At 35.4% G+C, this 15474-nt stretch overlaps 1 protein-coding gene across 3 annotated transcripts in view; it reads right to left on the bottom strand.

The window, feature by feature from the left end:
- VEGFC (vascular endothelial growth factor C) overlaps positions 1-15474 on the bottom strand; it is a 108574-nt gene that overhangs the window by 26590 nt on the left and 66510 nt on the right. For all 3 annotated transcript variants that reach the window (XM_033103842.1, XM_033103844.1, XM_033103845.1), the window contains exons 2-3: positions 14933-15146; positions 13310-13500 (exon numbers count right to left, since the gene is read on the bottom strand). In XM_033103842.1, coding sequence (XP_032959733.1) covers positions 13310-13500; positions 14933-15146 — 405 coding nt within the window. The remainder of the gene's footprint in view (positions 1-13309; positions 13501-14932; positions 15147-15474) is intronic.

Genomic DNA, 15474 nt, shown 5'->3' with positions numbered 1-15474 from the left:
AGGTTCCCTGTTGCTATCAACTGGTATTTTTAAATAATATTTAATAGTCAATTCTCACCACCAAGAATGGGCTTCAAATAAAACCACATTTTGAAACGATACGTTGTTTACATCAGCATAGCAATAGTTGTAAAGCAACAATTGCTCCTTCTACTTTTCTTGCAGGCTATTCAAGAAAAAAGTAGAACTTCCGTACTGAGAAAATCCTGGATTAACTAAATTCTAAAGAAATTTAGAATTAGTAAACAAACAAAAAAATGCCATCCTTTACAACATCTTTACACCCCAAAATACAATCAGTTTCCCTTTAGAGCATGGTATCTCACTATCATATTTAATTTAAATATTCCAACCTTGAGTTCACTAATGAGTATGGAAATCTGTAACCCTTGGAGACTATGACTAAAATTATAAAGTCAGATAGAAACATTATACAATATTTAAAGAAATAATTCCTAGAAGCTGGAAAATTTGAAAATTGATGGTTTATTGTTAGCATTTCAAGTGAACATACCAACCACATAGCCAACTCTGTAGGGACTATGCAACTTAAATTGGGTCTGGGAAGAACACGGGATAGCAGATCCTAACGGATTTACAACTGGCATTGAATTAACTTTAACATATTGTTATACATAAAGTATATATGCAGTACTACAATTATAATAAAAACTCTCATTCAGGAATTTTAGAAATATTGTATAAAATTTGTAAGCATAATAAGTACCTTGAGTTAAAAAAAAGTGTTATTTTTAATAGATGCATTCATTTTTTTTTCTTATGGCAAATGTTATTCCTAAAGAAACTTCTGATAACTGGTATTGGTGGAGTTCTATTTCCACATCTGGATAAAACCTGATTTCCAACAACTGTACATACCAAATATTAATTAGTTAAACATTCAAAACATATCACATTCCACTTGTTGAATACATATGAATGCAATAAACTAATCTTTCAGATTGCCACAGTGTTCTCTTTAATTAATGGAAGAACCATCAATTAGTCTGCAGTGCAAAACAGTATCTCGAAGATTCATTCCATAGTTGCATATTTTACTTAGGTTTAAAAAAGTTTGTGTGTAAAAGAAAATTGTATGAAAAACACTTCGTTTAAATTAAATGTAACCTGGAGTGCTTTTGCTAACATATATGCTTATATTATTTCTTTATAAAATAATTTTAAAAAAGAATAGCTATTTCTTTTGGAGATAGCAGCATGGAATTTAAACTAATATAATGTTCATGTGTATCAAAATACGTTGGAGGAGACAGAGCTTCCAGGCTGAGCTGACTTCCTTAGTAGGCAATAATGAACACAGCAAAAGGCTCTAGTTTCTTGAGCTCTAACCCCAAGATTTCCATGGATTCAGAAGTCTTTTTCATTCCTACCTTCAGTAAAAATATATAAAGTAAATACTAACACTTAAATAACTTTTTAATCCAAATGTTTGGCTCAAAAGCCGATGACTTTCTTCTGCCTCTACTTTAGTCATCAAATAATTGATGTTCTGCAAAATTCACATTCTACTTTTCTGGTTATATCTCTTAAATATACAACTTCTCATAAGAAAATATACTTAAAGGATATGTTTATGAAAGAGGTCAAAAAGACATCCAATCAACCTAACTTTTCAAAACCACTTAGGTATTAGCTGGAGAGAACTTTGAAACAGTTGTTATCGATTAGTTCACTTTGGAATGCTTAGTGCATATGGTTTTACTTTTCAACTAACGGCTGCCTTCCTCACACATTTGATAACATGCCCTTCATTGAGCCCCATAAAAGAATTTCTATGGAGTTTCTATAAAACACGTTTATATTACTTAAGGTACATTGCCCTTACAATTTATGATTTGAATTGGTGACTTTTGTTGCTAAAAGATGTGTCTGGAACTCCTTTAACAAAACAAAAACTGTTGTTTTTTTTTTTCCTTCAGAAAATATAGCAGTAAGAAACTTCCTTTAATGTTTCAAAGAAATCATCACATGCTCTCATTTAAACCACATTGAAAATATCATAAAATAAACTTAGGAAAAGGTTACTTTAGTACAAGCTTTGACAAGCTGCAGCATTAGTAAAAATGTTAAACAAAAATGAACATATTGACTTCAGGAGTTCATGCCTTGCTCTCCCTCGGTTTATAATCTCCTTGATACGCATTTCCATAAACTTTTGCACTTCTTTTTTCACAACACTTTGACTAACTTTAATTATGTCATGAATGTTGATTTCCCCTGCTAAATTGTAAGTTCCATTACTACAGGGTTCACACATCAGTGTATACACATAATACACCTGAGTATGAAGCACCACCTCCTAGCTGCTTCATCACACCTGCTTAACTGATTAAATTAAAATTATCCCTTTACTATAATAAAAATTCTGAGTGGATTCTCCGGAGAAGGGCAGATTATTACAAAATCAAAGGGAGAAATGGGTAGGACTATCAATAATTGAATATTGACATTCCCTGGCATTGATTTTCCCTCTGCTCTCCTGATCCATGAATTATCTAATTAGTAACAACCATACCATAGCAGGGCTTTCAACAACATTTATCAATATAATGTTTCCTCATAAATATGTAGCTAGAGATCCAATCACCGCTGCAGAATTCTAGAATTATATGCCCAGTCTTCTAGTAGCTCCACCTAAGTACCACTCAGAGTCTTCAAAATCAGCATACTCAAGAGTCTAATTTTAGAGTGTATTCAGGGAAAGATCAAAGATGGCAGAGTAAATAAACACTATGCCTGCTTCTTTCCATGAATACATTAAAATTACAGTGAAATTATAGAACAATCAACCTGGAGAACCACCTGAGGTCCAGTTGAACAGAAATTTGAAAAGTAAGGATATAAGGAAGAAGCCACATCAGACTGGTAGGAGGGCAGAGAAGCGCAACAGGCCCCAAACTTCCATGTGATGGTTGAGAATCAGGAAGAATATCTTGGCCTCTGAGGTTCCCCCTGGAAGAGCAAGGGACCCCAGCCACACTAGGGCTAACCAGCCCAGAATACCAGTGCTGGGAGGAGGAACCCCACAACATCTGGCTGTGAAAACAGGGGGATTCTAACCTTCCGAGTGGGACAGAAGGCTACAGGAACCCAGACATGCTTTTCACGGCCAGTACACAGGCTCTCTTGCAGGCACTCACCCTGGGGATCCAGAGGAGGAGAGTGACTTGGGTGGCCTCAGAGACACGTGGGAGGTGGGCGGGCAGACTAAGTTGTGTGGGTTCAAGACAAGAGGTAGGACAGTTGCCATTTTCCCTGTGTGGGTTTGTTCTCCCATGTAGCCGACAGGTGGGCATTATCTTTCCTGTTGAGCCCTACCTCAGAGGCCAAATCTGAAAGCAATTGGTCTTGTGAGCTCTGCTGGGACCCTGTACCACCCAACTCCCCCAATGCCTGAGGCAGTTTCTCAGTGAGCAGTCAGCCCCACCTGATTGCACTATTTATTAGAAAACTATCAGAGTTTGTGGGCCCCAGGCATGCAGCAGATGGCCTTAGTGTGCTCTGAAAAATTTTTGCTGAGTTGCTCCAGGCTCAGCACTAGCATCAAACCAGAGTCTATACTAACCTGGTGAATACAATTCTTTCCCATTCTAGTGACTCCCTTAGACTCTACCCCCACTCAACTTGAGTACCGCACAAAGCTTTATCAGGGGCTGAACCTTAAGGGAGCCAGCAGGTGGCAGCAGGTCTAGGGGTGCCCTGCTTTTTTGCAGAGGCTACCCCAGGTCTAGTACTGGTGGAATCAATCCTTCATTCTCAGTGTGGCTTCTCCACATGCCTCCAACTTTGAACAAGCAGAAAACACCAAAGATCAGTTTGCACCTCCCACCAGGTAGTTTGCAGCCAGTCATAGGCAATGGGTGACACTGGAAACCTTCCCAAGAGGCCCAGAACCAACATACTTGGAAGTTGGATTCAGACCACAGCAAAGCACCGCTCAGTTAGCCCCACAAGCAGCACATACAAAGGGCAATCTCAATAGGCATCAGAGTCTGCTGGGACGAATACCACTCAGTGGGATAAGTCCCCCACACAGCAGTCCATAAGCGGTGGATATGACCAACCCACAGCCACCAGCTTGAGGATCAATGCCACCCACTGAGCAAGTGACCAGGGAGACTGTGCCAGGGCCCCACAGGGCACCTACTACATAAGGCCACCTAGCCAAGACTGGGAGATATAGCAGATCTACCTAATACACAGAAACAAACACAGAGGGGCAGTCAAAATGAGGAAACAAAGAAATATGTCCCAAATAAAAGAAGAGGAGAAAACTCCAGAAAAAGAACAAAACAAAATGGAGGCAAGCAACTTACCAGACACAGAGTTCAATACAATGGTTATAAGGATGCTTGAGGACTTAGTGAGAACTTCAACAAAGAGATAGCAAGTATAAAAAAGGACACAGAAACCATAAAAAAGAACCAGTCAGAAGTGAAGCATACAATAACTGAAATGAAGAATGCACTAGAAGGAATCACCAGCAGACTAGATGAAACAGAGGATCGAATCAGTGATTAGAAAGACAAGGCAACATAAAACACCCAATCGGAACAGCAAAAAGAAAATCAATCTAAAAAAAATGAGGATAGTTTTAAGAGACCTCAGGGACAACATGAAGCATTACAACATTTGCATCATAGGGGTACCAGAAAGAGAAAAGAAAAAGCAAGGGATTGAGAACCCATTTAAAAAATAGTGACTGAAAACTTCGCTAACCCGGAGAAAGACATAGACATAAAAAGTCCAGAAAGTGCAGAGTCCCAAAGAAGATGAACTCAAGGAGGCCCACAGCAAGACATACCATAATTAAAATGCCAAAGGTTAAAGAAAAAGAGAGAATCTTAAAAGCAGCAAGAGAAAAGCAGTTAGTTACCTACAAGGGAGCTCACATAAAACTGCCAGCCGATTTCTCAACAGAAACTTTGCAGGCCAGAAGAGACTGGTATGAAACACTCAAAGTGATGAAAGTGAGGACTTACAACCAAGGTCACGCTACAAAGCAAAGTTATCATTTAGAATTGAATGATAGATAAAGAGCTTCCCAGACAAGGCAAAGCTAAAGGAGTTCATCACCACCAAACTAGTATTACAAGAAATACTGTTAGAGGGAGTTCTTTAAGAAAAGGACGCAGGAAAAAAAAAAAAAAAGATAAAAAATATGAATAATAAAATGGCAGTAACTATGTAGCTATCAACAATTACTTTCAATGTAAATGGATTAAATGTTCCAATCAAAAAACATAGAGGGCTGAATGGATAAGAAAACAAGACTCTTACATATGCTGCCTATAAGAGACTCACTTCAGTTTGAAAGACACACAAAAACTGAAAGTAAAGGCAGTGAAAAAGGTATTTCATGACAATGAAAACAAAAAGCTCCAGTAATCATACTTATACTAGACAAAACAGACATTAAAACAAAGTCTATAACAAGAGACAGAGAAGAACCCAGTAATTCCACTTCTGAAGAACCCAAAACACTGCTTCAAGGGGACTGTGCATCCATGTGTTCATTGCCGCATGTGTTCACAGTGGCCAAAATGTAGAGGCAGCTTGGGTGTCTGTCAGTAGAAGAATAGATAAAAAGGAGGTGTACATATATACAATGGACATTGCTTGGCCTTGGCAGCGAATGGGTTTCTTGCCATCTGTAGCAGCATGGATGGACCAGAGGGTAATTGTGCTGAATGAGTGTCAGAGGAGACAAAGACAGATGCAATGTGGATTTACTTATATGTGAAACCTAAAGAACAAAATAAACAACAAAAACAGAAACACACTCATAGATACAGAAAACATTTGATCATTGCCAGGTTGGAGGAGGTTTGGGGGTGTGGGTTTACAAAAGGGGAAGGGATTAAGAAGTACAAGTTGGTTGTTACAAAGTCGTCATGGAGAGGTAGAGTACAGCACAACGAACATAATCAATAATATTATAATCACTACATATGGTGGCAGATGGATACTCTATTTGTTGTGGTGATAGACAGGAGGGGGGATAGGGGCAGGGGGAAAAGGAGAAGGGTTTAAGAGGTACAAACTAGTCGTTACAAACTAGTCATGGGGATGTAAAGTAAAGCAAAGGGCATATAGTCAGCGATACGGTGATAACTGTGTATAGTGCCAGGTGGGTACTAGACTGGTCACAGGGATCATTTCTTATGTTAGATAAATGTCTAACCACTATGTTATACACTTGAAATTAATATAAAGTAATATTGAATATCAACAGTAATTGAAAAATTAAAAAAGGGCAGAAATGGTGAAGGAGAATAAGAGGTCCAAATTTCTAGGTATAAGACAAATAAGTTATGGGGATGTAATGTACAGCATGGGGAATATAGTCAATAATACTGTGATAGTGTGGTACAGTGTCAGATGGTTGCTGGATTTATCAAGGTGATCACTTCTTTCAGTATATAAATCTTGAATGACTATGGAATGCATGGTGTGCACCTGAAACTAATATAATATTGTATGTTAGCTATATTTTTTATAAAAAATATTTTTAAAAGACTCTAATTTTGATTCCAAATGGGTTCTCTTTTATTTGCGTATTCATTCTATTTAGTGCCAAGTACTTAGTATGTGCCAACTACTGTGCTATGGCCCAGGGTAATACCCAAATACAAGCTTTGCTTTCATGGAGCTTAGAGCCTAGGGACTAAAACCATTTGGCAGACAGATAAGGCAATGATGCTAAAATATGGGCCAGAGAGAGGTTATCAGAGCATACAACAGGTGTAGAAATGACACTTATGTCTAGGCTGATGGATGAGTAAAAGTTAGCCAGATAAGTGGATATATGAGAATAGTGTGTAAGGAGATGTTTCAAACACATCCAGTGCAGTGATTTGTAAGTATACTGACATATGATACTGACATAATTTAAGTAGTAAAGGAATTTGGGTACTGTTGATAAGTGGTATTTGAGGGTAAGGATAATGACAATTGAGGTTGGAGATTTAGGTAGCAGCCAGATCACCTATTCACCACGTTGAAGGATTTAACCTAAAGAAGAGTGCCATTCAAGATATTTAACAACTTAGAATGTTTGCACCGATGAATGAGAACTGATGCTAGCCTGAGCAATTAAATTAGAAAAGACCAGTTTATCAATCCATTAGTTGAATGCTGGCTCAGTCCAAAGGATGCAATGATATTGAAGAGTTTTGAGTAGTATCTGATTTATCATTTAGAAAAAAAAAAATCACTGTTAAAATGTGGCAAATGGATTGTAGGGCAGTAAGTGTGGAGGTTTGAGACCAGTTATTAGGCTGGCATATGTGATTGAGAAATTTAGCCTAGCCCAGAGTGGATCAGCAGAATGAAGACACAGGATGGATTCTAGAGATGTGTGGAAGGTAGATTTAACGAGAATTATTGATTAGGATTTTAGTGAAAGGAAGAATAACTGGGATTGACCAACTAGATGAATGGTATCATTTACTGAAACAGAGAATACGAGAAAAAGATTTATTTACTTGCTTGTTTATTTGAGAGTCGGGTGGGGGGAATAAAATGGTCATAACTCCAGTGTAACACAGATTGACTTTGACTTGTCTGAGGGAAAGCCAAGTCACAGGTTGAGTAGGTAATAAGGGAACCATCAGAGAAATCTGAGCTGGGGATAAAGATTGGGAGTAATCACCACAGAGAACAAAAGAGTAGATGACGAAACCTAAGGAGTATGTGGAGTAAGAAAAGAAGGTGTCAGGGGGCAGAACCCTGAAAACTAAGGACCTTGGTTTCAATTAACTTCAAATTTTTAATTCCAAAAATCTGCAAATCTTTAAAAAACTGAAATGCTAAAATGAAAACTACTCAGCTGTGATAACGATATATACATTTAAAAATACAACTACAATCATTATTTGAAGTAAAGGATCAAAACAAAACTGAAAAACAACGTAAACCAATAGCGAACGCCAGATAGACTTTGATAGTATAGGTAAATCCTGATTTTTCATATGAGCAGGTGATTAATAAGAAGCAGGTGAAATTATCAACATGGTAAATCTGTTATAAAAGTAATCCCAAATTCTGTGAAGCCTGGACGTGAAAGACAAAATATAGTGAGAACTGATTCGTTATGGTATGAAGTAGGCCATTTTCTTATAGGAAAAATATCATATTTGATGTTTAAGTACTGACAATGCTGGACCAAATTCCATTTCATCTACACATACCTTAAACTTAGCACGAAAAGTTCTTCTTAGCCCTGATGCCTTATAACTCTAAAGCCTAAACCCCTCGAAGGCCTCCAACTTGACAAAGCAATTTACATGCTGTGTGCATACACACTTATCCCTGAACATTCTCACTCTTACATTAGGTGAATATGGGACCTAATTAGACCAACACAAGGAATAAATATGCAGTGGTCACAGAAAAACCACTAATGGTTAACTGTAGACTAAGTTTACTCATTTTGTTTACTAACAATGTACTGATGTTCTGTTTTCCAAGTTTAGATTTTACCTAAGGTACTTCTGCTATCTATTTGGAGCATATATAAAGTAAACATATATTTAGTAAACCAATAATAAGAGGAATAGAATGTTGACTTTTGTTCATATTAACTATGGATGGGAAAAGAGGGAGAATTTTCTTTTATTTGCTAAGAAAAACCCATATTTTTAAATGGTTTAGCTAAAATCTAGAGGATACACTTGAGTTTGCCAAGTGGATCAGTTTATTTAAAAGTTACACAGGCAAGTTAGTCAACTATTTTATTATTAATCTTCAAGGTAGTACTTTGAAAATCTGGTTCAATAGACAACGATTAGGGGTCAGGAACCAACTCCTTGTAATTTTGGGGGGTGGTGGTGGAGGGAAAGGCTGTGGATGTGTCTATATTTTCATTTTTTTCCATCGAAGTGTCCACAGTTTTATGTGTTTCTAAAAGGGGCTGTGCACTAATTCTGTGGTAGGTACTCGGGTAACTAGTGAACAATATGGACCTGTTTTTGTCTTTATAGAGCAAATAGACATTAATCAAATAATGATGACTCTATGATTGTAAACTACAGGATTATAACCTGTAAGTGTATGAAAAAAATATGGGAAAGTAATTATAAAACATTTAAAATAAATACTGGGTCTGTTTCTAACCTATCTCATGGAGGTAAGAAAAATCTCCCCCAAAGAATTCTTTAAGCCACATTATACTTAAGTTGAGATACTTAAGGTGAAGGGATTAGGAGGTACAAATTGATAGTCACAAAATAGTCACAGGATGTGAAATACAGTATGGGGAACATAGTCAATAATTAACATTGTCAAGTCTATGTAGGGTGCCAGATGGCTACTGGATTTATTGGGGGGATCACTTCATAGATTATATAAATGCCTAACCACTGCTCGGTACTCCTAAAACTAATATAAAATAATATTAAATATCAACTATAAATATATATATTTACATCCCGTGACTATACATATATGTGTATGTATACATATATGTATAGTCACGGGATGTAAAGTACAGCGTAGGGAATATAGTTAATAGTACTGTAATAGCTATGTATGGTGTCAGATGGGTAATAGACTTGTTGGGGTTTTTATTTTGTGAGGGGTGTAAATGTCTAATCATTATGTTGTTTTGTGCACCTGAAACTAATAAAAAAATCATGTAAGTATTGTTTTGCTGAAGGCAAAAAAAAAGTATATCACACTTGGAGGCAATTTAGAGAATAGATTTGGAAGGGGGACATGGAAGCAGGAAGAGCAGAGAGGATGTTATTTCATTAGTTGGAAAGAGCATCAAAAGTATCTTGCACTAGAGTGATGGTGGTAAACATGGGGATTCAAGAGACCCGGATAAAATTAAGATTTTATCTGGTGACAGAATGGATTTGTGATGAGAAAGGAAACATCAAAAAGGACCCTATGCAGAACTCCATATCCCACGACTACATATATATATAAATATATATATATATATATATATATATATATAAAATTATAGTTGACATACAATATTATTCAGCTTCAGCTTTAGGTGTACAGCGCAGTGGTCAGGCATCTACACCATCCATGAAGTGGAGGCGGGTTATCACCATGTGAGGGGTGAAATGTCTAACTATTACATAGTTTTGTACACCTGAAACTAATAATAGTAATAAAAAAAAGACCTTATGTTTCTAATTTGAAGTGAAGTCACGTAATAAGAGAGGTAAAAATAGAAGACCAAGGTGCTTTTCATAGTGTTGTTGTTTGGGGTGGGTTTGGTGTTGGGGAGATAAAGTTTGTTCTAGTATTCAAAACGTTTGGGTATCAGTACCTAAAGAAAATACATTTTGAAATACCTCATTTAAATATGAAAGTCATAGTTAATAAATACATTATAAAGCTTGAGACATTTTAAAAAGAAGATTCACTCATTTTAAAATATTTTATCTGTATTAACAAGACATAATAGAATTTATAGGACAAATTAATAATACAAAATAGCTTTGGATATTTTCAACTGGTAACTGATTTTCACCACAAAAATAAATTAAATATATTAAAAACAAACAACCCTGGAATTTGAAGGAATGAGCAAACAAAACAAGAAAACCCCAATACTAAAATGATTGTTATTCAACTCTACATCTTTACAACATGAGCACTTTGAAAATAAAATTTCACCAAATAAATAAGGCGTTTTAAAAATGATAAATAATGAGCTCTTAATACATTTTGTTTTATTTGGTGAAATACTTCTTCAAAATTTAACTTTTGAGTCTATCCCATGTTATTCCAGTTTTAAAAGAAACAGTCTTTTGGTGTTTGGAACATGCAACTAGTATGTCTATACCTTTTAAAAATCAAGAAAAGTGATATTTGAGTTAAGTGAAAAACCATATTAATAAAAATTATAATCTGAGACATATTGTATTGCTTAGAAGAATTATTTTAAAATATACACTAGTAAATGTATTCCAAAAACTTACTGTAATTTCTAAATCACCCATATTTACTTTGTCTAATTTTTTAAAAACTGACATTGTTTTCAAGAGCCTCAGAAGGCCAACAATGTTTTTATTGAGTTTGGCTTGAATATAAGACCATCAACATTTTTAATATTAATATCTTTTTAAAATAGATGTCACTTTTTGGCGAATACCTGCCTGGCATAAATTTTTCTATTTGATAAAAAATGATGTTTAGCTCCAATACTTATTAAAGGATTTTTTTTAAAAAAACCTGTTTTACTTCAGGATAATGATAAGATAAACACATAATATCCAGTAAAACCTGTTAAATTAGTATTATTTTATTCAGAATAGTATATAATATAAATCTACAATTTCTTAGCTAACAAATTCTTAATTACTGTTTGATAAAGATTTGAGGGGAAGAGCAGAATGATGAACAAAGGAGAAGTTTTGCTGCTCTAACACTACAATTACATACTATTCTATTAAAATGTTAGAATTTTATCAAGCACTGAAATGTTTTCACATTACCCACGGGTATACATTCTACTGATAAAGTTTCTAAATGCATGAATATAATTAGAGTCATATTGATTTTCTACCTAACACATGCTAGAATAAACTATATTATTTTGCTATGTTTATAAGAAATAAAGAATAACTATTTCTGGCTATGCTTAAACTATAATAATAATAGGAATGCTAAAGGACCCCACAGCATCATCTTTTAGTATTCTTTAGTCTTTAGCATTTAGACAGAGGCAAGTAGAATAGAAAATCCAGGGTATAATTTATCTTTTGTTTCCTCTTGCAAGTCTTAGTATCTGAAAGAGCTTGTTTCTTCATCTAGTGTGTGAGCAATATAAACAAAAAAGCAATTTGGACAATATCTCCAAACTCAGAGACCAAATGATCATCACAGTAAAAATTTTAGAATTTTAACCAAATGGGAAATGCAGTTGAAGCAACTGAGGTAATAATCTTGACTCTCATTTCCATTTAATCATTAAAATAAGAGTAGATTTTATTAGTGGGAACCATGGAGCTCCGCGAAAGTGTGTATGAAAATGCTGAAAGACCCCAACTTTTATTGTATGTGTTCTAAGTATAGACATTATTTAATTAAAAATGTCAATTTACTTTCATTCCACATTTTACAAATCAAATCTAACAACACATTTTTGAAATGATTTCATTTTTCATTCTAAAGTTCAAAGAACAATTCTGAATGGAGCCAGGTCACCTATGCTATTCCAACTTTCAAAATAAATTGGAAAAGCCTTTTGAGCAACTGCAGTTTTGTCTTTCAGAAAGAAGTTTGCACCAGCTAAACCCAGAGCTGTGGGCTGGGCTTCTCTATACATGTGCAGAGGCCAATGGCACCCACCATTTTAAACAATACTCCATGGTTGTCATCAGCACCCAAACATGACCTTTGATAGCCAGCCTCCTCTTCCACCTAAGACCTGCAGGTCTGTGCGTCTGCTCTGAAAATCCCACATCCGAACTGACTCGTAAGAGAAGTTTAGTGGTTATTTATTAAAAGCTTAACATCTAATATGATGGGACTTCCCAGTTTGTTCAAAATACTTGAGATGTAGGGTCAGAATATTTCCTTTGCTGATTAAATGAACACAATAAGTATGCTCAGTGTGATAGATTATACCAATACTATACAACCGTTTCACAGATCACATACTTGTAATCATACACTGCGGGTGCCAAAAACATGCATACAAGTGGACACTTTGGTCAGTGTTGCTCAAGCAGTAGTTCGGGATAATCATAAGTGTCTGGACACTGATGGTAACCACTTTGAACACGTCTTGTAATTGCAGAAGTCAAACGTGACTTGTATTCATCTTTTGTGATCGGTATATATTGAGTATTGCAATTTCAATACCGTTTTCCTTTCTTAAAATGTGTATACATGTTTTTGGCACCCTCTGTATTTTGAATATATAATATGTAGCTTTATAATCAAAAGACTTAACCATTTAAAGGTAATTTATTGCCAAAGGAAAATGTTTATACTCACAGATCAACATGTATGTGTATGTGTGTGTATGTAAGTGTGTATGACCGTGCGTGTATATACACACACATTCGCGTGTATATTTATGATTTTCTTCTCTTGGTTTTGATACCGCTGAATGAACAGAGTTCATACAGCATCAGTTATTTTCTTTGTGATAGTATACCAGCAATACCACAAAAGGTTGAAAACTTCATTTCCTAAATTAAAAACAAGAAACGATGAATTGGAGCAAGTTACTTCAAAGGGAACAGAGTTGACGCAAACTGCTTCCAGAGGGAAGGGTGCTGAGTGAGCGGGCGCCTGGGGGAACTGAAACACCTACCGTCTTGCTGAGGTAGCCTGTGCTGGTGTTCATGCACTGTTGCCCCTCACTGTTGCAGCAGCCCCCACATCTGTAGACGGACACACATGGAGGTTTAAAGAAGGTGTTTGTAGCTGCTCCAAACTCCTTCCCCACATCTATACACACCTCACGTGGCATGCATTGAGTCTTTCTCCACTCATTATCAATACCTGTCGAGTCACAGGGAAGGCCATAAGTTACACAGAAGCCACGAAGATGGAAACAGCCCACAGTAGTTGGAAGTCACTCACACTTGATTTCAGATTTTAAGATTTAAGTATCATACGTAACATCAAAGAAATAACTGACAGGATCCTAAATTGCCTGTGAATTGGAATATATCATATTTAACAGAGCAGCTAAGGATATTTTCTTAAAAAAACGAATTTCTATAGCCATGTAACAAGCTAAAGGAAGATTATGCTTTCTTAAATCCTATTATGCTTTCATACAGCACTTACGTTTGGTTTTCTTTACTTAAGAAAATGAAAATTTAATATATACATGTTTATCAGACCTGCAGAGATAGAGCCATGGTCACTTGCTATGGGATGTACTATTTTTGTGGTCTCAAAACAAATATAAACAACACGATTTGATTTTCTTTCTAAACTGAGATGGAAATGAGAAGATGGCTATGGTTTTGGACTCAATTCAAAAGTCATTTTCAGGCAGGCTATTTGGCAGTTTTGGGTAATGTCATGGTGATAGCTACTTAAAATGCAAGGGTATTTCCATCAACTGCGACATGTATCCTGAACTAAGTATTTTCAGGAAAGTCAAATTTTCCTTTTTCTTTCATGCTCTCTTTTGGAATTCCGTTTCCAATGAGTTAGTGGTTTACTTATAGCACTGTTGACTCTAAATACTTCATTACAAATGATGTACTTCTTAAATGTTCTAGTCTATATTTCCCCTAAAATAAACTTTTTGGGGAAAAAAGGACATAAACTATTGATTATTCAAATATGAAGCCATTTTATTTGGTTGGTTTTGTTCTGAAAATACTTTGCAATCTCAAACCTTTATAAAAATTAACATCTAATAGCTGAAGGGAATTACTTTTTAAAAGTAATCCACCAATTTATACTATGCCATTTTATGCAACATCACAATTTTTTGTAATATTTTCTGCTAGGTCTCTCGGGCTTTATCAAATTCCAGCTCTCAAGTCAGTTACCCATGAAGCAACAAGGAAACAAGTAGTATTTGAAAGATGATTTTGGATGATTTAGAAATTAAGCATTCCTAAATCCAAATCAGAAAGAAAATTTGTGTACAATTATTTTGTAAGATACAGAATGTTTCCATGATTAAACTGACAGTGTGTAAAATATATCTATATGTTTTAAAATTTTGCACTGGGATATCACCTCAATTAAAAAAATTAAAGTGTGTTGATATGCATGCACCTCTCTCTCTTCCTATTTCAAGAAATCATTTTAACCACTTACAGTGAAATCATAAAATGCTATATTTTGAAAATAACATTTTCTATGCTTTCGACCCTAAAGGTATTCAGCAGTACATATACTGAAGGGCTTACAACTTTCACTGGGCTGATATATTAAGCTTATTATGTATTTTCTTTTCCTTACTTACTTTTCAAGATCTCTGCATTATAATGTGCTGCAGCAAATTTTATAGTATCTTCTGTTCTTGTATTGACATTGGGCTGTTCTTTATTTTGTTGCCATCCTCCTCTCCTTAACTGACACTTGTACATTTTCCAATATTCTGGGTAGAGTACAGTCATGAGTTCATCTACACTGGACACCGACCGCAACTGTTCTTCCAGATCTGTTCCTGCATAAGCCTGTCAAAGAAAATGCAAGGTCAAGTGTGTATCAGATGAAGGGACATGGGAACAGACACACTGAAAAACCTTTAGGTTTAATATTATATATGTCGGATACCTATTAAAAGTATTATTCGTTATTCCTGAATTATTTAACTTTTCATGATAAAATTTTCATGTTTTAGTTTAAGTAAATACCACAATCAAAATGACATTAAACCCCACCATTAACATGTAAAATATATATTTGGTCTTTCAGACAGAAATTTTGTGAGGTACAATTTTAAAAATAACTTTTGAAGCAGCTTGTTTTATTTAGAGTTACTTTACATAAATGGGCAAATGT

The sequence above is a fragment of the Rhinolophus ferrumequinum genome, chromosome 4 (assembly GCF_004115265.2).
Source record: "Rhinolophus ferrumequinum isolate MPI-CBG mRhiFer1 chromosome 4, mRhiFer1_v1.p, whole genome shotgun sequence".
Lineage (NCBI taxonomy): Eukaryota > Metazoa > Chordata > Mammalia > Chiroptera > Rhinolophidae > Rhinolophus > Rhinolophus ferrumequinum.
The sequence above is the reverse complement of the archived record's forward strand: the minus strand, read 5'-3'. Positions and strand labels throughout refer to the sequence as shown.